This window comes from Cheilinus undulatus, linkage group 21 (assembly GCF_018320785.1).
Source record: "Cheilinus undulatus linkage group 21, ASM1832078v1, whole genome shotgun sequence".
Taxonomy (NCBI): Eukaryota; Metazoa; Chordata; class Actinopteri; order Labriformes; family Labridae; genus Cheilinus; species Cheilinus undulatus.
The window spans coordinates 6,096,700-6,121,204 of record NC_054885.1 but is presented as its reverse complement, the minus strand read 5'-3'; the positions used below and the strand labels follow the sequence as shown (position 1 = coordinate 6,121,204).

Sequence of the window (24,505 nt, the reverse complement as noted above, 5' to 3'; positions counted from 1 at the left end):
TGATTGAGATCTCTTTCACAAGGTTGAACTGGTGTGTTCTCACCATGCATATGTGGGTATTGTCCGGGTACTCTGGCTTCCTCCAACAACCAAAAACATGCATGCTAGATTAACTGATGACTCTAAATTGCCCGTAGCTGTGAGTGTGGGCATGCCTGTTTTTTTGTCTCCTCATGTCAGCCCTTCGATTGACTGGTAACCAGTTTAGGGGGAACCCTGCCTCTTGCACAGAGCAGCTAGGATAGACTCCAGCCCCCTGGGGCGTCCTCCCGGTTGGACCTGCCCGGAACATCTCACCAGGGAGGCGTCCAGGAGGCATCCGGATTAGATGCCTGAGCCATCTCATCTGGCTCCTCTCAACACAGAGGAGCAGCAGCTCTACTCCGAGTCCCTCCCAAATGGCAGAACTTCTCACCCTATCTCTAAGGGAGCGCCCAGACACCCTGCGGAGGAAACTCATTTCAGCCGCCTGCATCTGCGATCTTGTTCTTTCGGTCACTACCCACAGCTCGTGACCATAGCTGAGGGTTGGAACATAGATCGTCCGGTGTCTTGTCTCAGCTCTTTCTTCACCAAGACAGACTGATGCAGAGACCGCATCACTGCCGACGCTGACCGATCCGCCTGTCGGTCTCCTGCTGCATTCGTGAACAGGACCCCGAGATACTTGAACTCCTCCACTTGGGGTAGGATCGAATTCCCAACCCGAAGTGGGCTTTCCACCCTTTTCCGACTGAGGACCATGGCCTCAGATTTGGAGGTGCTGATTCTCATCCCAGCCGCTTCTTCACACTCTGTTGCGAACAGTTCCAGTGAGAGCTGATGATTGCGGCCTGATGAAGCCAACAGAACCACATCATCTGCAAAACGCAGAGATCCAATCCTGAGGCTCCTGTGCCTAAAATTCTGTCCATAACAGAACGGGATAAGCAGTTTAAACGATGGGTAGATGGACGGATGATTGGGGATCATGACTGTTAAGCTGTTGATTTCCCATCTTCATCCATGCATCATTTTCAAAAATTTAAAGTAAATTCATCATGTTGCTCTGAGGGGCGGCCACACTGCGTCAAAAGTTTGCTAGTTGTTTTGCATTGTTACAGGGATTAGGCTTCTGTTTTATCCTTTTTTCTTAACCAACAGCTGCCTTTGCTTGCTTTCGAAATTAACTAGAGTACATGCTTTTACTCCCTCTGCTCCTCATTTAAATTAGAGTGAGAGCTGTTTTTTGTGGGAGGGGCCGAATAAACGCTGTGCACATATGGCAAAACCTATGGACAAAGGGAGCATGACACAGCACGTGGTAGAGTGATCATTTCATCTCGATTTTGTTGTTTTCATGATCATTGAAGCCCAAATCAGAATTTTAAATGACACATAATCAATGGTACAACAGTAGAGTTTGTCTGCCCGCTTCAGTTGACTTTGTATTGTTTTATGATGTGCATTTACACTTTAAGGGGCTGCATGCCGGCACAGGGGTTAGCGCTGTTGCCTCACAGCAAGAAGGTCCTTTGTTTGCTTCCTGGTCTGGGCCTCCCTGTGCATGCAAGGGTTCTCTCCGTGGCTCCGGCTTCCTCCCACCACCTCCTATACTCATTAGGTTAATTGGTGATTCTAAATTGCCCATAGGTGTGAGTGTGAGCATACCTGGTTATCTGTCTCTATATGTCAACAGGATAAGCAGTATAGGAAATGGATGGATAGATGGTCTTAAAACCTTTTGGTGATAGAGGTCTGCAACTTCCAGCTATAAGACTTTGTTTCTCTTCCATCCAGCCCCATCATCCTCTGCCTGGCCAGCAACACAATGTGCAGGAAGGGATCGGTAGCAGCATTTGCATGCAGATCATAACCTTTTATAGACCCGTTCATTGTTAAATCACTTTTATATGACTGTCTATTGCATCCAGGACTGCATGACTGCAGATTATGTTGAGCATCTTTTTTCTCTCCACACTGATTGTTTCCTGCAGACAGCCAAAGCAGTTGAAATGCTGAGAACACTTTGATACCAGTACTGAAAACTTCAGGTGTCCCTTCACCTTAATCAGTCCATGTATGTCTGGTTTAAGGAGGCGGTTTGACACCAGTCTCTCGCTGTAAGGTACACAAGCACTTCCTGAAACTATCTGGACCACCATGTCCCCCCTCTCCCCTCCTCTGTCTTCCCTCTTAAGGACTCTCTCCAAGTTGTCCTTGAGTGTGTGAAAAGATTTAAGCAAAGCAATGCCGCAGAGTCACCGCACACACACCCACACACGAGCCAAGGTGTGTGTGTTAGAGCAGCAGCGCTATAAAGAGTGTAGATGATGGTGCTGCTGATAGAGCTGTAACAGTGCGGGGAGAAAAGAATCGAAGTCCCAGCTGGGAGACGGTTAACATGAATTATAGATGACTGCTGAAAGAAATAAAAAAAAACGAACAGGAAGACAGGATTGAGACGGCGGCTGTAAACATGTCACAGTTAACATGGCTCTGTTTGTGTTTATCTCTTTGTGTGTCCATCCTTTCCATAAGCATCCCTCTGTCTCAAAGCGTGTATCGAATTTTCTGACTCTTAATAATAGATGTGTTTGCAGTAAATATTTCATGGTTGGCTGACTGAAAACACATGCCTGTCAGAGATATGGAGGCTGGGGGAGGGGGGAGGGGGTGAGTGGTAAAAGAGAGTGAGAGTGAAATGTAATAGTCAGGATTGAAACTGCCTCATTTTACCTTCATCAGAGCGTTAAAACCACGCTGAAAATCCTACTGAGTGCATATAATAAACTGTCCTCCCCCCTCTCTTCCCCTCTCCTCTCTCCCCCGTTTCTCCTGCAGGGCTCTCAGGATTCGACAGGAGGACAGGAGGGATTGGTTGCCCCACCCTTCACAGCGTTCCCCCCTCCACCCCCTCCTCAGAACGGGCTGCCGGGGACGGAGTTTGGCCCTGGGGCCATGTTTGGTGCTGGGGGCCAGGGGACTGCAGACGTAGGGGCTGGGGCTAACGGAGCCACCACGACTCCCCCCACCAACAACAACGTAAGCACAATGGGGTTTTGAAGCCTGGTTAATGTAGTCCAAGTTTCTCTCAGAGGGTTAGATAAACTGTCAAAGATTATTATAGATATGCAGTGTATATTTAAGTTTCTCTCTGGGTGTGAATATGAGGGTGCAGCGAAAACGTCAGGCTATAAAGGAGGTGGCTGGGGTGGTGGAGGCAGAGCTGTACCAGCAGAGCAGAGGGATCAGCAAGGAATCAAGAGCAAGAAAGACATTTAAAGTGACCACTGTGTTAAGAGAAGGAATGTGATTGGCTTAGAGTGGTGGCTTGGTTGGAATGACTTCAACTGAGTTTAAATTAGGAGTATACCTAGGTGATACGGCATAAGATTTATATCATTGGCCTTTGCTTTATCACAGTATTACAAAATATAAAGAGGATTTAAATGTATATTGAGGTTCTACAATCCTGATTTTGTGAACAAAACAAGACAAAAACTCTTTTTTTCTGTAATTTAGGGGGGTAGTTATGTTTATTTTTAGCGCATGCAGCTTTTCCTGCACTTTTTTCTGATCACAAAAATAATAGAGGCAGTGTAGGAGATTGTTGCATTTGATTGCACTGATTGCATTTTTAGTCCCATTTTAGTCATCTTAATGAAAACTAAACTTACTTGTAGTAAGTTTTAGTGATCAAAGATCTATTTTTGGATAGTCTTACTCTAGTCTTTGTTATGGAAAAAAAAGTGTGTTGGCAAAAACGTTTTTACTTTTAGTTTTAGTCAATGAAATTACCACTGACTACAGAGCTAAAGATTTTGAAATATACTGTATTTAAACAGAGAGAAAAACACTTAAGCACATATTGTCTATTAGAACCTCTGGTTATCAGTAGGTATAGGACACATGAAAGGAACATCACCAGCAGAATGTGATGTGCAAAGCATTGCATTTTTAGTATGAATTTTGGAAATAAAAATTAATTGTGCATTTTCATTGCTGCAGCCAAATGTCTGTAAATTCAGGTACCGTGCCAAGGTCATAATAGTTTTGGATTTTTCATTAGTTTTTAGTTTTATTTTGTTTTCACTTTCTTTGTTTAATTTAGGTTTAGTTTTAATTAGTTTTTACTGCTGGTTTGCTAGTTTAGTTTTTATTTTGCAAAAATGCTTTGTTTTAGTTTAGTTTTTTTGGATAAATGTCAGGGCCGAGTGAACATCAGACATTTTTAAAACCATGTTCAAACAGGCTACTCTTCACTTATCATTTCATTTATTTAAAGATGATGTTTGAATACAGCTCTAGACATAAAACTACCACTGTGTGAAGTCTTAACCAGTCAAATCAGGCCGTTTTACCCTCCCCAGACCTGGTGCCAGTCAGTATGGTTGTATCAAAAACATGGGCTATGGAAATTTTGTCTCTATTTTTATTTTATTTTAGTAGGTTTTGAAAGCGCACTATACAGTTTTAGCTGGTTTTTCTTTTTTGGTAGAGCTTAGTTTTTATTTGTTTTGAATTGTAGTTTTAGTTAGTTTTAGTTAACTATAATAAGCTAATCCTGAACAAAAGCACAGCACCAAACACTGACGGCAGGGGTAATTCACAGAGAACCAGAGGTCCACAGGTAATCCTAGTCCTGTGTGAATAGTGCTTTAGACTAAATCTGAAAACCAAATATAACTGCTCCAACCCCCTTCTCTTCCTAAAACAAGCCTTTAAGGCACACTCGACTCATGTCTGATCATAAGATCACATAAATGACTTGTGTATTAGAGAAATATGAACTCGTGCAGAGCAAGGAAAGACACAAGTCGGCCCATTCTGAGTTTTGTTTAGTAAAACTGCTGCAAACAACCAGATTCTTGTTGATTTATGAAGGCTCGATTTGTTAAGGTTGTCCTTATTTTCTTAAGCCAGTGGTTCTCAATTGGTCAAGACTTGAGGCCCACAATCAACCCCTTAACGACAGATTGCGACCCAAATTTCTGATATTCTTTGCCTAATCAGAAAAATTCAAATTTAAAAAGTGCAAATCGTGACTAATCAAAGAAAAAGGAACAAGCAAGTGTGTCTTAAAAGAGTTTAAACGCCTTTTTGGTGCAAGTTTTTTTCTAGGCATACATGAGCAACAATAGCTTTAAGACAACATTTTCTCTATTATTTTTGTGTGTAGTTCTGCTATTATAAAGTACAGATCAAAAGAGCCCAGCTCAGGCCAAAGATTCTGACGAGATGGATTGAGACTTGCAACTACTTGGGACTAGGGCTGAATGATTTGGTAAATAATCTAACTGCGTTTTTTTTTTTTTTCAAACCTAATATTGCCACTGCAATTTAACATGCAGCTATTTCTTAAGTTCCTCATCTCATGCATTTTACAGCGAAAACAAGCATCAATTCTTCCAGACTATAACCAACACAATATTACATTAAACTACGGCAGAACAATTTTTAAAAAGATGTAATTGTGATGATTTTTCTACTCATTTTGCAAATTTGATATGAGCTGTTGTATTAAAGGGAATGATAATTTCTATACAATTCTCTAATTTAATAAGAAAAACATGCAACAATGAAGAAAATTTGATTTTTTTTGTACACTATTTTAAAAATATGGCACTAGAATGATTGCATAATCATCTCTGCTGCAAAAAAAAGTTCTAAACTGGTGTTCTGACACAAATTTCAGGTTTAGGAAATATTGCACCTTCTGTGATTTGAAAATTGCAGCAGGCCGTATTGTGATTTAATCTGATTTGCAATTAATTGCCCAGCCCTACTTGGGACGGGCCACTCTGCAACTTAAAAGCTGACCATGATTTTATTGGACTAAAATGGCATTTATAGCCTTTGAAAACATAACTTCTGTTTCCCTTTTTTCATATTTATCCACTTGCAACATCCTGCAACCAGCTGTCTGTGACTTAATGAGCTGAGCAGGCATCATCATTAGACCAAGAGAGTGCTTTTAAATAACACAAATATGTTACCTATTTCTTTGTGCAATTTAGACATTTTTCAGGTGTTTTCCTGCAGTTTTTGGTCATCAGAAACATGAATTTATCCAAAATTAGGTGTCTAAGGCTTCTGTGTTTTTTGCTGTGGCGTGAAGCTGTCATTGATATCATTGGTTTTCTACTAGTATTATATAAAAAATTAAGATTCTGGTATAGTTTTGTACAAATAAAATTAGACTGGACTGGATGAGCATATGCCTGTGATGAGCTGTATATATCACAGATTTGACTTGGACCTGGATACTACCTGCTGAGCCTGGCTTATATCAACTACATCCACCTTAAAGTGAATTAAACTCAGATACAGGAAGGCTCATGAAGATGCAGAGATATCATAAACTATTTTGATATGCAGTTGAGATTATAATGGCTCTATAATAACATAAAGACGGTCTCTGTGTACCTGTAAACTGAGCCTTGTTTGCCTCAGGGCTACCTTTAAAAGAAGTGTTGTGTCTGACCTTCAGCTTGATGAAATAAGGATTGTTCTGTTATCTCTACCTCCCATTACTCACTCCTCTCCCTCTCTGCCTCCTACAGGTGAAGCCAGAGGAGACGTCCCAGGGCGAGGCGGGCGTTCAGTGCAGTTCAGGAGCCACAGGATCAGGCGGCTCCGTGGGAGACTCCTCAGAGGCCAAAGGGACCCCCAAACGCCTCCACGTCTCAAACATCCCCTTCCGCTTCCGGGACCCCGACCTCAGGCAGATGTTTGGGGTAAGAGACAGAGGGGGAATGTGGTGGGCCTCATTTTTAATGGGATCAATAAATCAGTGTGGACAAGCTGAGGTCGTAGGGGCGGAGTTTAAGAGACAGAGGAAAAAGAAGTCAAACTAACACAAAGAAAGGGCTCTCAGGAGAGTTTTCTGTGGGGTTAATTGCTTGGTATGAGTGAGAGGAAGAAGGAGGACAGAGCAGAGTTCAGGGCACACAGACAGGCGAATTAAATCAGGGATGTGTCTTTTGTGCAATAGTGACACCTAGTGTGAAGTACATGGAACTTAGTTTGTGTCTCACAAGAGTTTAGAAATGTAAGCAGACAGATGTAAAAATGTGTGAAGATGCTTGAAAAACCTGTGGAGCTAGGTCATTAAAACCACAAGTAGAAGTTAACATAAGAATACAAAAGCAACAAAAAAACGCCTAAACATGAATAAAATAAATGTTTGTTGTTATTTCAGCGACTTTCTTTAGGACTTTCAGATATCCACAAGCAGAGGTTGTTTAAATGTGAGGGTAGGTTTGTAAAGAAAAGACGTTAAAAGAACTTGTATCTTAAAATTGGATCATTTTTTCACCCACTTATTCTTCAGTGGTAGTTTGATAGGAAGATGCATTCATAGTTTTCAGTCATGTGACTGGTACAGAAGCCTGGAGGGCAGCTACAGTTGAATGCTTCCTCTTGCTGCAGTAAGTGGTCCATCTACTCGGAATAATGCATGTTGGCATCACCCAACAAACTTAGAAAAACTGAGCGTTTTTGTCACAATAACTGGGACGCTATTTAAGTCCAGCTAGAATTTAACTTAAGTTTACACTCCAGTTAGAGATGCATGATATTGAATTTTTGCAGACATGAGGATATTTCTTAACTCATTTTAGCTGATACTGATGTAATTTTCTCTTGTGCAAAGAGAGGCTGAGCTGTTTTATGTTTGGGACTTCATGCAGAATGATCAGGGCTCACGGTAGGACTGGGAAATCAATCCAAATTTAGATTAAAATGCAATTTTCAAATCACAGAAGGAGCAATATTTCATTAACCTGAAATGTAAGTCATAATAATACTTTTACAGCAAGGATTTTATGCTCTAAACTAGGGCTGAATAATTTGGGAAAGTAATCTAATTGTGATTATTTTTTCCAATATTGTGATGGTGATTTAATGTGCGATTACTTTTTAAGTTCCACATCTTGTTTCAACAAACAAGAGCAGTAAATCCGTCTATATTTTAACCACCTCAACATTAGATAGATTAGATAGAAATCTTTAATTGCATTTATTTTGACTCATATTGCAAATACAGTATGAATTGTTGTATTGAAAGGAGTGATCATTTTCATGTCATTCTCATTTTGATTTAGAAAAACTTAAAGAAAAAAAACAAAAGTCAGATTTTTGCAAGCTATTCTAAAAAATGTGACACTTAGATGTTTGCGCGATGGGTGAAATATATCTCTGCTGCATACATTTTTGTATTAATCTAGTATTTTAACGCATTTTCCATTTCAAAGAAACATTGCACCTTTTGCGATTTGAAAATTGCAATAGGACATACTGCAATTTAATCCAGCCCTACTCTAAATCAGTGGTTCCCAACCTGGGGTATGGACACCCCTGGGGGGGGCACCAAAGATCTCAGGTGGGGCACAGGGCCATGTCTGCTCTGATGTTGTCAAAATTAAATGTGCACATATTTTACTAAAATTAGATTAGAATAATGTATGACGGTGTGTTGGGACTACCCTAAAAGATGAAAAAAATAAGATGATCTGATCATTTTTGAGAAAAAATAAAATTTTTGGGATAGTAGAGTGTTCAAATTACGAGAAACCAAACTCAGAATTTCGAAGTTAAAAACATTGTAGATTTATGAGAAAAAAACTTGAAATTCCCAAAATGAAAAAGTCAAAAATTGTATCAATACAAACTCAAACTTTAAAGTTTTTAACGTAAAAAAAATAGAACAGTGTTGAGTAAAAATTTTACAAGAAATGAACCTAAGAAGTGGCTCAAGTTTTGACTTTATGATTTCAAAAGCACTTTTGATTCATGTACATTCAGGACGCTCAAAGTCAAAAGTTATTGTTTTGTGAATTTACAACTTTTTAGTTTATTGCTGTTAACGATACATCTTCGTTATTGTTTTAATTTTCTATAAGGGGCTCTAATACAACACTGCAATTAGATTTTAGCAGGAACAAGTGTACAAAGGAAAAAAGGTTGGGAACCATTGCTGTAAACCAGTGGTTCCCAACCTGGGGTCCGGGCACCCCAAGGGGGAGCGCCAAACATTGAGACTCTGTCAGCTTTGACATTCTCAAAATGAGGTTTACGTTTATATATTTAACTTTAAATCAAGATTATAAACATCATTTACAATGGCATGCTACAGCCACCGTACAAGATCAAAAAATGAGGAGAATATGTTCATTTCTGAGCAAACCAGTTAACTCTTTTTGGGGGAAGATTTTATATTTTTGAGACTATAAAGTTGCATATTAACAAGCAAAACAGTCTAGATTGTAGAGTTTAAAAAGTCTTGAATTTTGACATTAGAACAAACAAAAACAGAGACTTAAAAATTGTGCATTTTTTATTGGGTTTAAGCTGGTGTGCTGCAGAGGTATAAGCAAGGCTTTCCTCCTCATCTGTCATTGCATTCAGTTTAACTGTCATTCATTCAAAATATAAAAATAAAACTGGCAAGAACACGGAGATAGAAACTCAGACTGTTACTCTCTCTATGATGTACAGCAGTAGGAAGCTATAAATACTTGGTGCATTTAAAAATGTTATCTATAACCTTTTTCTAAAGAGGCTTCTGACTGATTTCATCTTTGTTCTTGTTTGCAGCAATTTGGGAAGATTCTGGATGTGGAGATCATTTTCAATGAGAGGGGTTCAAAGGTAAGTGAACATTAGATGCTCTGACATTGTTGACAGTTAATCCCTTATTTCTCTCTAAAATGACACGTTCTAACTTGGGAAATCATCACTCCTGAACTCCAATTATCTCTTTAGCAATGTCAAAGCTCATTCTGATGCTTTAGGAGTCACAGATGATCCTCTCTCTCCTCTAACAATCCCCTCCTGACGTGTCCCCCTCTCTCTCTCTCTCTCTCTAACCTCTGCTGGGTACCGCAGGGTTTTGGCTTTGTGACATTTGAGAACAGCGCAGACGCAGAGAAAGCCAGAGAAAAGCTCCACGGCACGCTGGTGGAAGGTCGTAAGATCGAGGTAATTTTCCTCCCTCTCCTTATCTCGCTCTCCCTCCTTTCTTCTCTTGTGTCTCCTCTCTGTAACACCATCGTAATTCTGCTTGATCACTGACTGCCAGCGAGCTCCCATCCTCCCTGTAGTGATATGCTCTGATGCAGCCCACTGGTTCCCCTCCCCCTGGTTCCCTGCTGTGTGTTTCTCATGATATAAAAAAAGATTGTTTCTTCTTTTTTTGATGGTTTTTGTTTTTTTCTTTTTTATGGGAATGATGGGGGGTGCAAGAACATGACGTAAGGCATGCTGGGTACTTTTCTGCAGTTTTTTTTTTTTACATTAAGGGATAGTTTGGACTTTTTATGGAGGGTTCTTGGGGATAATTGTCAAGTATTTGAATGCCCTGTTGTTTGGAGAAGCTGACAAGAAAGCTGTGCTTTTTACTGCAAAACTCTTCATCAAATTGCAGAACTTGCTGCATAAAAATGCATCATTTTTATGCTCCCAATGCCAGGGTTAGGGTCTGAAATTTGCATCTATTGTCAGATTTTCACAGGTTCACCAATAGAAGTGTGGGGAAATGTTCCCTGGGTTGCTGAGCCCTGATATCTGCTGCAAATGTTGGAATGATAGGACAGAATTGGATGTAAACTGTACAAAAGCCTACTATACCAACAAGTTTGGTGCATTCAGAGTCATTTTTCTGATACTCGTTTTGAACTCCACACATCGTTTAATTACGCTGGTTGCTGCCATGTGATTGGCTAATCAGATGTTTACATTAACGTGCAGTTTTATTATAAAATATGACACCCTAACAGCAATCCCTCAAGATAGCTTTAAAGAATTTTCTTTGCACAAATGCCCACTCTGACTCTGATTCAAGGTTGAACTGATTATATTTTCGAGGCTGTAAGTAGGACATAAAATACAAAATATGTAAGATAATTTATCCAAAAATAAAACTGAAGCATATTTAGGCAGATTTTGTAATTCTGCCACAGCCTTGTGTTCAGCGGTACATAAAATCTTCATAAAAAGGCAGAAACTGTAGGCGAGAGACAAAATATTTAGTGTCTGAGGAGTTCTGGATTTGGCAGGCTTTGGCTGAATGCACACAAAAAAAGCCCTCATGGACAGCAATAAAGGCTATGATGCAATTCTGGATCCAGTTTGCAGTAATCTAATAACAATTTAGACTTCATTAATGTCTATTAAAAGAACTGTGCATGAAAATTTAGCTGAAAATCCACTCCCAGATGACATATCATCTCTTGGACTCTTTCCTTCTTCTTGAATACTTGTTGGACAACTTTTTATAGCTTGAATGTGACTTACAGGGGATTTAAAGATAGCTACAGTATGAAGAATGTGTACAGTATTTAAGAAAAGACTAAACCTATGGACTGAAAAGACAAAAGGAAAACTAAACGGAAATTAAAACAGTGTTTTTATGTGTGACACAGTAAACAGTAATGACTTAGAGTTCTTTCTTTTACAAACTTGTTCTCCCATCTCTTGCAGACCAAAAAATGGAAAAAAAATCACTGTGAAAAAAAATCATTCTGTATTGGCTCTATTTGTGCCATTATTCAAATCAGTTCCTGCCTGCAGTGACACAGAGGGTCACGTCACGGGCTCTCTGTGTCTCTTTCTCTCCATTATGAGCCATTCAGGCTATTCCCTACATAATCACATGCTAGTGGTGGGCAGCATTAGACCAGGATTTGTGGCCTGAAATTTTTAAAACATTAATGATTAGTTTAACTGCAGTTACATTCTGGTGCTAACTAGCGACTCAAACCAGATAAATGGATAAATGTGTTTATCTCTACTAAGAAAAAGAACTGATCTAATCCCTCGTTAGTCTGCACCAGGATTAGGAGTTGGTTAAGTGCATCTTTTGAAATTGTTTGCAAGGCTGTGTGTCTGATGCTGGCAGGGTCAGGAGAGTGAAGAAGGGAAGGGTCAGCTGCCTGATACAGGATGCGACAGCAGCACTTTCCCGGGCCTGATCCAGCTCACCTCACACTGGGTGCCCAGGACCACATGGGCTGGTCTTGGCAATTGTGTGCATCATGGAGGGAACAGCTAGGAGGATACCTAGAGAGATGGGACAGGGGCCTGGAGGATGGCCATCAGGAGGCTGCAGCAGTAGAGGACCAAAGTCAACAGGGGGAAGTGCTGATTTCATTTTTGGAGGGATGTGTCTTGTCCACCGTGACAGACGTGCTATGTCTACTGATGCCAGGAAAATTGCTCTGTAAGGAAGTAAGAACTGCTGCTGGAAGCTGCCGTTCTGTTGCCGTATCTCATTCATGTTTTGTGCTGCTTACTAGCGGTGGACCACGATAATTCTCTGGCATTGGCTGTGAGATCTGTTGCCCAGGCCTCCCATGTTTGTCTCGGTCCATTTGGAGTTTCTTTCTTCAGGGCATGGTTGGATGGAGTGGCAGGGAATCACTCCTATGATTCCTGTTGTTGATTTGATTAAGAACCCCCTAACGAGAGAATTGATGCTGTTTTTTAATTGGCTCTTTATCAAATAGGGATATATAGCTTAGCATCTGTATTGGCTTCTCCAACAGGGCCATTCCGACAGTCTTCTACCTTCTGCGGAATTTTAAAATCAGATAAATACCTCATGCAACCCCACTTTAAAAATCCAAACTATCCCTTTAAGCTGTACAACTTAACCTTTTTTTTTTTCCACTGATGTGCAACTTATAGCCACACCCATGTTTCTACTTTCTCTGCAACAGTTGGTTTGATGTTTGTGCTCAGGAGGTCAGGAGAGGAGCGCGGCGAGAGGACGATGCATGGCAGATTGTTGTCAGACGCTCTGATTCTCCTCCTGAGTGTAGAGTTCCCCCTCTCTCTGTGCTGCAGCTCAGTGGTTGTGACAAGCTTATGGCTCCTGGTGCATGCTGGGAATCACAGCAACACCGACGCATGTTTCACTGTGTGACAGTCTGACAAAAGCTCTGTGTGTTCTGAGTGTGAAAGTCTCTGTGGTTTAGGTTGTTTTGGTTTGATTTAATGTGTTCTTTTATCTGAAGCATGTGTTTTTGAAGCCAAGTTTCTTAATTGGGGTTTCAGTCAGTTCATGTCGGATCTACTGTAAGCCAGGATTTCTGCATGGGCTTACTGAGGGGATTGGTGTGTGCGTGTTTTGTGTGTGTGAGTGTGTGAGTCAGTCGCTGCATGATGGATGAGGCTGGCTAGACCTTTATTTTTAGTTTGATATTCTCTACAGTGTGGTCGTGAATGAAAGACAGCCACTTGCATCCACTGATTCAACACCATCCACCTCCACCTTCAATCAGCCAATCAGCAAGCTGAACAGACACTGATGAAGCCGATTTACTCTCCATCAGTCGTGTCTTTGTGTTCAGTCGATACTCATGTTGTTTAACCTGATTTTTTCCCCCTCCTGAGTCATGCATGTTGTCAGTAAATCAGCCAGCAGTTTACCTTTGTTTTCAGGTCTCACTCTGCATGTTGTAGTCGATGTGGTGTGGATCTGTCGCCAGCCCTGTCTCAGCTGCATGGTGGGCTGACAGCAGGAGTGTATGGAGCGTGTCTCTCTGTTTATGTTGCATGGGCTTCTGGTGCGGGACGAATGGTGGATGTGTGTTTACAGATTCACTCAGCCGAGGAGAAGAGGCTGAACATTTCTATTTGAGGCGATGCTCTCTTTCCTGCAGCTGGTGCTTTGATTGGTCGTACCTTTTCAGAGTTTGCTGAATGCTTTCAGAGATTAAGATGGGAACAAAAGTGCACTAAAATACATGCATAATAACTAGGGATGCCTCGATTATGTTTTTTTTTTCTACTGACATGAGTGAGATAACCTGTCACTGATAACCAAATACTGATCATATTTAATGTGTTGATATCTGCTGGTTTAGCAGTCAGTCTACTTAGCTTTGCAGTTCCCCGGGGACCTCCTATAGGTGGCAGTGTAACCCAATAAAAGGAGCACAAAATTCATCCTTATTCAGTCAGCATGCTTTTACTTCCTTCGTTTAACAGAGCGGAAGAAAAACCTTAGTGATCACTCATTCATTACATTTTTTCATTTATGTGAACAAATTAACACAAAATATTTAACCGACGACAGTAGAATGGTTAGGCTGAACAGAGCAAATAGCCCTAGAAATAAAGGGCTAGTAATCTGTAAAAGCAGTATTTCCCAGTGGTCCGGGCACCCCTAGGGGGGCGCCAAAGATCTCAGGGGGGTGCAGAACCCTGTCTGCTCTGATGTCAAAATGAGATGTACATATATTTTTTTAAAGTCATGATTAGAAACAGTTTATTAGGGCTTACCAAAATGTTAAAAATCAAAAGAATCTGTTATTTTTTTAGCAAAAAATTCCAAATTTTTTGTTAAAAAATCATTTTGAAAGTGATATATTTGCAAGAGAACAAACTCAGAATTGCAGAGTTTAAAACACTGGAAATTTACTAGAAAAAAAACATGAAATTTCTGAGTTTAAAACTTTTTAGCATTTCATAAATATGAGTTGTCGGGGCCCTAAGGAAAAAAAAAATGAGGATCCACTGTGTTAGACTACTCACATTTTTTTGTTGTTGTTGTAATAGAATGCGTTAGTTTCACAATTCAAGTTAAGTTATTAGTTAGCTTTTTCTATAAAAGTAATCCATTACTAAAGATAATGGCCTTATTTTCTTTCTTTTTTGTGGCCATGAAAAAAGAGGGAAAAAGAAACTCTTCTGAAACATATGCACTGTTTCTGTTTCTCTCCTTTCTGATGGCATATAGCTGCGTGCCAGTGGGAGGTAAACAAACTGTGTTAGCTAGTTTATTTAGCTAGTGGGATGGCAGAGAGGACAGCATGGCATTGTGGAATTATCTCCATTATGTTAAATTTTTGGAAGGTGCGTGAACAACATTGTGGTAAAATGTGAGTGTTGTTTTGTTTTTATTGAATCAGCTGTCCAATTATGCAGAATTATTACACACATCATTGTAATTTTGTATGCATGATGTGCTTTCAGACACCACACCCATAGTGCTTCCCTCAAAATTCAGAAATCAGAGTATCAACCATATGTGATCGGTTTTGCTGGTCAGTGACATCAGTCATGTATTATCAATAAAAATCAGCTGATCAGTCACCAATCACCCGGGGCATCTCTAATAATACTTCACAAACTCTGAACTCTTATCTGACTGTATACCATGGTTATACAACAGTATTTGCCTCTTCCTGTGTTTCATCATCAGCATGAGCGAAGTAGACAGAAAAAGTGTGCATGTTTTGGTATTTAATAGTTGAAGCATCACTTAAATGAGGCAGTGCTGCAGAATCTGGATGTTTCCTTTTGCATGATTAGTACCCTTTATGGCTCTTCGTTGAAAATCTTTGGTGGTGGGACGGTAGACTCACTGGTTCACTTAGCATGGAGCTAGCTGCAGCCGGGTGCCTCATAGGTTTGTAGTTTTGTGTTTATCGATGCTGTACTGAACTCGATGGCTGACATTTCTTCTTCTTGGTGCATGCAAACTGGAGTTGAATCATAGTTATCCTCACAGCTGTTGCTGATCATAGCATGCATGTTAATAGCTGTTGAAGTAGAGATAATTGTTGTTTTAAGTTGAATCTACTTGTCTTTGTCTGGATTAAAACTCTGCGCTTTGAAGAAGTCAGTTTCCTGAACGATTCCAGTGTTTCCATGTAAGTGGTCAGTTCACTCTTTCTCTATGATCCATCTCATCCTCTGTCTATAGACATTAGAGGCCCGTTTAAAGGGGTGATAGTGTTTTATAAAAGCTTCATACTTAAGCGGCTTAACCCTCCCTCTCCTTTCTGCCCCTGTGATTGTTTGACGCTCACTCAGAAAAGGTTAAGTTGTCTTCATTCATGACATTTTGCTCTTTCTGACTTGTGTTTATTTGACTGACTGGCTGTATATATGATGCATTCAGGTCTCTGCATGGTCTCATTTATGAAACCTAGATCTTTAACAGGAACTTAAATATTGAGGCTGTAGACATTGTGCTCCTTTCTCTGCAAAACCTTACAGTCAGTCATTAAACAAGCTGAACCTTCAAAATTTAATTCTTTAATAGGGTAACTTGATTTTTCCTTACCTGCTTTTAAAAAGATGAAAATTCTCAGGTCAAGATTAAATCTGATCTTAATATAAAACAAAGTAAATGTCAAAAATTGTCACCATTGAATTATGTTCTTTCTAATATATGTACCCACTCCAGTCAATACCAGTCCCTTTCACACATGCACAACACGCCTGAAAATTTGCAGAACTTCTTAACTGTGAGCTGCACGAGTGAAAGGAGTCATGTGTAAAATGCTCTGTGAATTCAAAGCAAATGAATGGGACTTTGGAGGTCAAAGGTCAAGATCCTGTGGCTTGTGTGCATCCCTTGCTTGTGAATGCAATCACTCAAGGGTGCTTGAGGGATTTTCTTCTGCACTGATGTCCACTGAGACTCAAGGATGAACTGATTAGATTTTGGAGGTCAAACATAGAGGTTGTTATGCCTCATGGTCAGCCCTTGCTTATTACATTTGTAGCACAGAACACACGCCTCTTCTTGACCCATCACTGACTTTCACTGTCCAGCCACTGCAAACTTTGGAGGCATATCCTGATTTAATACAGACAAGATTTGACCAGCGCATCTTTGTCTGCTATGAAAACCAAAGGAATGATAAAAACGTGGAGGAATAGTAATCTAGTAAGAATCAAATACCCTTAGTCGAGCTGCTGAGCAGTCCTGAAATCAGGCTTTACAATGACATTATCACACAAAAGACTGAAAATAATTTTTGCTTGAAGGGTTTATAAAAATGTCTGCAGAAATGCCTGTGAGTTTGTAGAAGTGCCTTTTATTTAAAAAAAGGAAAATTTTTTGAAAATATAGAATTATACTAACATTTAACTTCAGATATAAACATAAACAAACAGGAAATAATTTTTAACCCACAGCAACAATAACACAATTCCTAGATTCCTTTTTTCGTTGCCATCGTCACAAATTGCAAACACACATTTGCACATTTGTAAAAAACATTGGCAATTATTGTAAATTGAAGTTGTCAGAATTTTTTATACGTTTGAATTCATATGTCTGAAAATATTCAATCTCCCTTATTTTGACAGAGGTTTCCAAAAGTAGAGAAACGACTGTTTTGTCCTCATGTTTTTGAGCATAAGTAGAATGGAGCACAGTCTAGATTGATCAGATATCTTGGAAGCGTTTGTCAGAATGAGTTGAACTGGCGAGGAGTGAGAGAAAGTCTTGCTCACTGCCTGTTGAAGGTTTCAGAGACCATGCAGACCCTCCTCTCCCTCCCTCACTAACTCCCGCTCTGAGGTCGTGTGCTGATTGTGGCTGCAGTATTGTTGAGAGTGACGGCTCCTGCACAGCGCAGAGTTTTAGTCAGACGTTTCAAAAGCACCGAGCAGATGAAGAGTGGTCCGGCTTTATGTGCACAGGAATGGGGGGGGGTGTTAAAGTGTCTTGCATGGATGTGTTGGTCAGAAGGATGAGCTGTGCATGCCAACCAGCAGCACTCCTCCTCGGCGGGACACAGTCGGCCTTCAGCTCACTCCTGCCTTTAAAATCATTCAGGCCGATTTGACTCGGCATCATTTCCGTGGAGTGCTGGAGCTGTGAGTTGTTGGGCGGGCGATGTCCTGAGGTGAAGGCTTACTCCTGCTTTCTGGAGCTGCATGACTCAAAAAGGGAAGATGAATGAGTGGTGTGTGTCTGTGTCTGTGTTTGCTTTGTGCGAGTGTTAGAAAAGGGAAAAGAGTTTACCCTTTTAATCCTCTTTTCAGTGTTTGTGTGTCGGCTCTGTGTTGTCTCTTCCTTGTTCTTTCTGTCGCCAGTCGAGTTTGTCCTCTCGTTGTTTCTCTTTCTTAAAAATCTTTTTCCCATCATATTTTCTATTTTGTTCTAAACTCCCTGTCTTTTATTTATTGTTTGACTATCATTCTTCAGTATGTTTTTTTATTAATTTGTAGTGACTGGTAAAACAGGAATTTATAGCCATTCATAGCTCAGACTCTATTCTCTCCTTGAATGAGTCCCTTCTTGCTAAATTTACTCATCTTTGACTAAAAACACCCAGACAGCTTTAACCAACTATTCTTCTCTTATGAAGGAGGGCAGTGAGGTTTTTCTATCTTCATTTTTTACTTTTTCCCTGCAAAATTCTGAGTTTCTAAGCAGTCGAGTTTTAAGGTGATAATGGCTGAGGCTGCGGTCGAATAGTCCTTTTAGAATCAGTAAATTGGTCTTTATTAAAGTCTGAGTCTATTTCTAGGTTAGACAGAGCAGATTTTCCAAACTTATTTTAGTTTAGAGATGTTCCAATCCTGTATTTCCCTACTGACTCCAAAGTGGTGGTTATCAACAGATTCCAAGTACTGATCTGAAACCGGCGTGAATTATTATAAAGATTTATCTTTGGGCCTTTTTGTGCCTTTGTTGGGTAGAGGAGGACAGTGGATAGACTTGGAACCAGGGATGAGATGCAGGGTGAGACATGCGGCAAAGGGCCACAGGCCGGATTGAAACCCAGGCCGCCCATGTACATAGTTCACAAATTAAACCAGTCGACCATCTGCACGCCCTGGCGTAAGTTATTGTAGACCAGTGTAACTAGAGGTGTAACGGTACAGAAAAGTTTCGGTTCGGTACGTACCTCAGTTTTGAAGTCACGGTTTGGTACGTTTTTGGTACGGCGATTGAAGCGGATAAATAGAATTTAATTTTAATTTTTAAATTAAATTGTATTAAAATAAATAGGCTGAATAAATTACATTTAAATATTAAATAATGCTGCAACCTCCCTCCAAAAGTTCTTCAATGGTTAAAAATATTAATAAATAAATACATTTTTGAATAACTAGGTTATTCTCATCGATATATTGACATATTTATACTCATTCTTTAAACACAAAAATTTCCCAGCCAACTTGAATGCATCATCACACAACCGCAAGTTAGCTTGTTAAGTATGCAAATTGGTGTCTTTTTTTTTTTTTTTTTTTTTTTTTTTGCCTATTTCAACATGGACTTCAGCACTGGACTACTTTTTTAACCAATGGGACCTACTACAAAGTTTGGAAGAACTTTTCACAGCCCATCTTGGATGATAAAGGGGTTAGAGCTGTGAAATCTGAGGATAACTTTGCCTATGACACAGCTGCAGAGTCTCACTCTCATTCCTCCGAGGCTGATATTTGAAGGTAAAGTTAATATGATTCACAGAGCCAGAGCACCATTGCTATACGGGTGATTTAAATGAAGCCGGTGGCTCTTCTAACTCCACACTTGCCATCACTAAAAGTAACTGCTCCTTCTTCTGTAATGACGGTTGCTTGCAGCTTTTCGGCTCATTGCCGCCACCTGGATTGAAGTGAGAAATCAACTTTTTTTTAATACTCAGACGTATTCGTCGTATTAGAGCATGCACCAAACTGTGACGGCCATACCATGATGGTACAGGATGAATACAAATACCGTTACACCTTTAAGTGTTATTCAACCCAGCTCAACCAAAGAGCCCAACTGTTGCAAAAAGCCTTTGCAAGAGCGACAATCTAAGAGGTGAAAAGTAGCAAAAACAGCTTGAAATAACAATAAAAATAAGTTAAAGGTGGCAAAAATGGTCCAAAAGTGGCAAAAACATGGCAAAAAAATGAGAGAAAAATGACTGAAATGGGCAAAAAGCAGTCAAGAGTGGCAAAAAAGGACAAAAAGTAGGAAACAAGTGGTATTTAATGGCGAAGGGTAGCTTAAATGGGCAAACAATGGGATAAAGGGGCAAAAAATGCAGAGAAAATAGCAAAAAAGAAGAGGCAAAAATGCAAAAAAAAAAGAAAACAAGTGGTATTTCATGGCAAATAGTAGCTTAAAGGGGATAAAAGTGGCAACAATGGTGAAAAAGTAGCAAAACTGGGATAAAAGTGTCAAAAAATGGAAAGTAAAGTGGCAAGAAGTGGCAAAAATGGGCAAAAATAGGAAAAAAACACTGTATTTAATTTAGTTTGGCTCACTCAGTAGAGGAGGCACCCATATGCAGCATATACATATATGCACTGGTCGTGGGATCGATTCTTGTCTCTCTTCAGCTGTCCTGTCCAGATAAAAAAAGTCCAAAACTTGATCTCAAAAAGATATCAAGTGTTTCCCACGCTCAGTTAGAGAGAGACAAAGAGAGGCGGAGTCAAACAGATCTGAGAGGAGCAGGGAATCACACACTTTGATAGTTATTTAAGAGCTTCGCTCAGTGCGTTCAGGGCTCACAGTTGGTCCCCCTGAGTAGAACCCTAGGTTCCTCATCATATGGGTTGTCCAATGATCACAAGCAATAAATCGTTCTATATTATATCCTGCACTATTTAAGATAAAAAAATAACTGGAGATGAAAATTTTTTGGAAAAAAAACACTGCGATTTTTGTTCTAACTACAAATTTGATATCAGTCTTGTTTTGATTAAGAAAAAAATTGCATATAAAAGAAAAGTTGGACTTTTGTAAAAATTCTAAAAAAAGACACTTGAATGTTTGCATAATGTGTAGAGCATAAAATCTCTGCTGCAGCTGGAAAAAAATGCATTAAACTGATATTTTAACCCTTTTCAGGTTACAGAAATATTGCACTGTCTGCTGTCTGCAGGCCAATCTAATTTGCGATTAGTAGCCCAGCCCTACTCTAAACCTTTAACAGTGAGATCAGTCCCTATCACCTATACTGCAGCCAGCCACAAGGCGGCAATTGAGATATTTTAGTTACACATTTCTGGAGCCCTCTTGATGTCCATTATTGAGTTTGATGCTAATAAGCTTTGTCGTGATTGGCCAAAAATAAATGCAGGAAACAGATCGGGGGGTTGAACTTTTAAAGAGCCTTATGTGGAAAATTGATCATTGATCGCTCTTCTTGTAATGGTGATTTCAGATAATCCTTTCAGGGGGATTTACAGGCTTCACTCATGAGTAATGCTGTTACTCATGAGTGTTTGTATTATGGAATGATGATAACACCTTATGATAGATGGGCTCTTTGTGGTCCACCTTGAGTAGAATCATTGTTTTAAATGAGTCATGTACTATGGCCGACATCATCATGAACTAGATTCTATTTTCTTACTCCGTTTTTCCATCAAAGCCGAGGATGAGTGTTTTAGAAATCTTTATTTCTGGACTTTTCGACCGCAGCCCCCACCGCCACTCTCCTACTGACTGTTTAGTCGTGTCGAGCACCGACTACCTCCTGGAGCTCTGTTTAGCATCCACAGCTCGACTCCTCTCTCCTGTTTCCTCTCTCTCTTATTTTCTGACGCTGCTGCTGTCAGGTTTTTTTTATTTTCTCCTGGGGTGGGGGGTGGGGTGGGAAGAAGAAGAAGGATGAGGAGACGGAGGGGAATTGGTTCGATTGGGGTGGGTTGTGGGGGTTAAATTTAGCTTTCTTTTGTTCCTGGGATTATTTGTTCCTTTATTTATTATATTTTTTCTGTTTCCCTGACGACTTCTGTGTGTTGTTGTCAGTCTCCACGGTAACCACTCGCTGTTTCTGCGGCAACGGTAAGTTTTGTACAAACATCTATCACTGAACTGACCCCCCCTCCCCACCCCACCCCTGAAATGGGCTTTAAATACATAAGATGAACAGTATAAAAGTCAAGGTAGACGATTTTTACAGTGAAGCAGAAAGCTGTTATGTAATGATACTGATCACAGCGCAGCATCACAGACACTCACAGACGGACACATATCTGCTAACAGATTGGATCTATTAACAGTAATTTATCCTCCACATGCCCCCCTCCCCCCACCATGTCATTAACACCTCCTCACTGGGAATCACCGAATGTTATCACCCTCCTTTATGCAATGACACGGCTGTCCACAACCATCTGATTAATCCTCCATAGGACCCGATACGTGTAGCTTTCATTGTCCTGATGAATAAGATGAAAACAATCAACAGATGATTCCAAGCTTTGCTGCTGACAGCTGCAGGCAAATAATGCTGCTCTGATTTTAAATTTCTTTATTTTATTAACCTGCCTGCTTTGATTTTGGTGCACAGCAAATTTTACAGAACGTGCATTAAAGTGTGAGTTATAAGAGCACAGATCGAGGCTTTAGGATGAAGTAAGAATGTTGTACAAGCATGGCTAGCAAGAGGAGGGATGCCAAGATGTTTGAGCTTAAGGCCGGTTCAGACCAAAATCTTTTTGTTGGAACATTTCAGTCAAACTGTAGCAAAAATATGGTGTTTTCACACATGCACAAAACTCACAAAGCTGCATGTGTGAACACAAACAGACAAAGTTGTCACCCTGGCTTCAGCCAGACTTTTTCCTTCCTGTGTTTTTGTCAGTTTTTGCAAGAAGTCAAAATGGGCTGATGTGTGAACACAGCAGGGAAATTCACAGTGAGCCAGTAGGCAGGTGTGATGATGTTCAGATCCTGCAGCTGGTGCGTGACCAGTGAAATATTTGTGCTGGTAATGAAGCAGCTTCATCCTCTACTCTGCTCATTTGTTGTCACTGTTAGTAAGCCCAATAACACAAGCATTAATAAAAAACTTTATTTTTAACTTTGCATACTGATGAATCTGAAATGTCTACTCAAGATTGCCCTGGAAGTTTTGATGCATTTATAATATACTGACGTAAGTGTTTGGCCACATTTGAATGAAGGTGTTTCAAACAGACCTGTTACCACAGATGAATAAAAGCAAGCCGTGCTGTCTCCATTTGCAAACATTAGTGCTCCTAAATGGTTCGTCCTGGAGAGATTAGTGGCTTCAAGGGTGGAACTGTGCTAGATGCAACCTTTGCCATACGACGGTTTGTGAGCTTTCATCCCTGCTGAATATTCCACGGTCAACTGTAACTGATTATATAAAAAGTGGAAGAGTTTAGGAACAACAGCAACATCGCTCAGCTGATTCCATACCTGAGGAGTGCTGTGCAGCGGGAGTTTCATGAATGGGTTTCAGCTGCATGCAAGCCTCACATCACCAGTTGTGTAAAGAACACCAACAGTGGACTGTGGAGCAGTGGAAACTGGGCGAGCATGGGCTTGGCGGATGCTGGGACAACATTACCTGCCTGACTGCATTGTGCCAACTGTGAAGTTTGGTGGAGTAGGGATAATGATATGAGGCCGTTTTTTTTAGGGTTTGGGCTCCACCCCTTATCTCCAGTCAGGGCCAATCATAACGCTTCATCATCCCAAGACATTCTGGACATTGCTATGCTTCTAACTGTGTGGCAACAGTTTGTGGAAGGCCCTTTACTATTCCAACATGTCTGTACCCCAGTGCACAAAGACATGGTTTGATGAGTTCAATGTGGAAGTACCCTGACCTCAACCCCATCCAGCACCTTTGGGATGAACCAGAACAGAGACTGCGAACAAGACCTTCTGGTCCAACATCAGTGCCTGACTTCATAAATGCTCTACAGAGTAAATGGGCACAAATCCCCACAGAAACAGGAGGCTGTTACAGCTGCAAAAGGGGGCCAACTCCATGTTTAAGTACATGGATTTGAATACAATATCAGTACAGCCCCTGTAGGTGTAATGGTCATATGTCCAAATACTTTTGTCCATATAGTGTATGTGTGAAAACAGCTCATGAAATGTGAAAGTTTCAGTAGTATTCTGCTACTACTAGCATTTAGATTCTTGGCTGCAGACAAGAGATGGAAAAGATGGATGATGCTTTAGCATCAGTTTTATCAGAACTTGACAACAAATCCATCTGGCGTGTCAGGTTACCAGGGTTCAGTTTTTAAAAAGAAAAAAGTTAGATTAAGGTGTGAAGTGAGGTATAAAAGGGCTGTGACGCCTGAGTGAAAGGTGGGAGCCCCAAGCTCTCTGTAAGGTGGGACACATTTAACTCCAGTGGTTCCCACACATCAGCAGGGCTTGGGAGGGCCACCCAAGTATACTCGCTGACCCTTTTCCCCCTCAAATTGTACATAGCATGCATGTGCAATTAAGCTTCAATGCTGTCATTTCAACATTTCCCTGCAGCGTCTTGCCACTAATATGACCCTGCACTCCTGCACTCTAGGATAATGGTTGCAATCTGCTTCCTCGTCAACAATAAGCCTAACAAACACAGCTATGATTACGTAATATTTAGTTAAATGTTTCAAAAGGCACCTGATGTTATTTGATTACTTTATGTAAAGATGAACTTGGTCTGAACTGGTCTTAAAGGAGCATCTTCAGTGCAACAACAAGGACTTACTAAAATCCTTATTTCAGTTTTATAATGCACTGACTTGTGTTAAAATAGCTCATTTATTCTTAAATATAGGGCAGATTCCAGGTTGAGGCAGAGGATCTCACATTTCAGTCAGCCAGTGTTGAACCATATGTATTTCTGAACCAGTATGGGGTTTACTGTTTGTTCCTTTGGGTCTCTTTTATGCTGCTGTTTTTATTTTCCTCTTTTTGGTTTGGTTTTCTCGTAGTGGACTGTTTGTGTACCAGTAGTGGTAGTGGTAGTGGTAGTCCTAGTCGTACTGGTCTCAG

The 24,505-nt window shown here is 40.4% G+C and overlaps 1 protein-coding gene across 3 annotated transcripts in view; it reads left to right on the top strand.

The window, feature by feature from the left end:
* The window catches only part of LOC121529430 (RNA binding protein fox-1 homolog 2-like), a 114,167-nt gene that overhangs the window by 61,251 nt on the left and 28,411 nt on the right, over nucleotides 1-24,505 (top strand). For all 3 annotated transcript variants that reach the window (XR_005993579.1, XM_041817273.1, XM_041817272.1), the window contains exons 3-6: nucleotides 2,824-3,024; nucleotides 6,546-6,719; nucleotides 9,580-9,633; nucleotides 9,871-9,963. Coding sequence is in view for 2 of the 3 variants with exons in the window: in XM_041817273.1 (XP_041673207.1) it covers nucleotides 2,824-3,024; nucleotides 6,546-6,719; nucleotides 9,580-9,633; nucleotides 9,871-9,963 (522 nt within the window). In the remaining variant the exon portion in view is untranslated. The remainder of the gene's footprint in view (nucleotides 1-2,823; nucleotides 3,025-6,545; nucleotides 6,720-9,579; nucleotides 9,634-9,870; nucleotides 9,964-24,505) is intronic.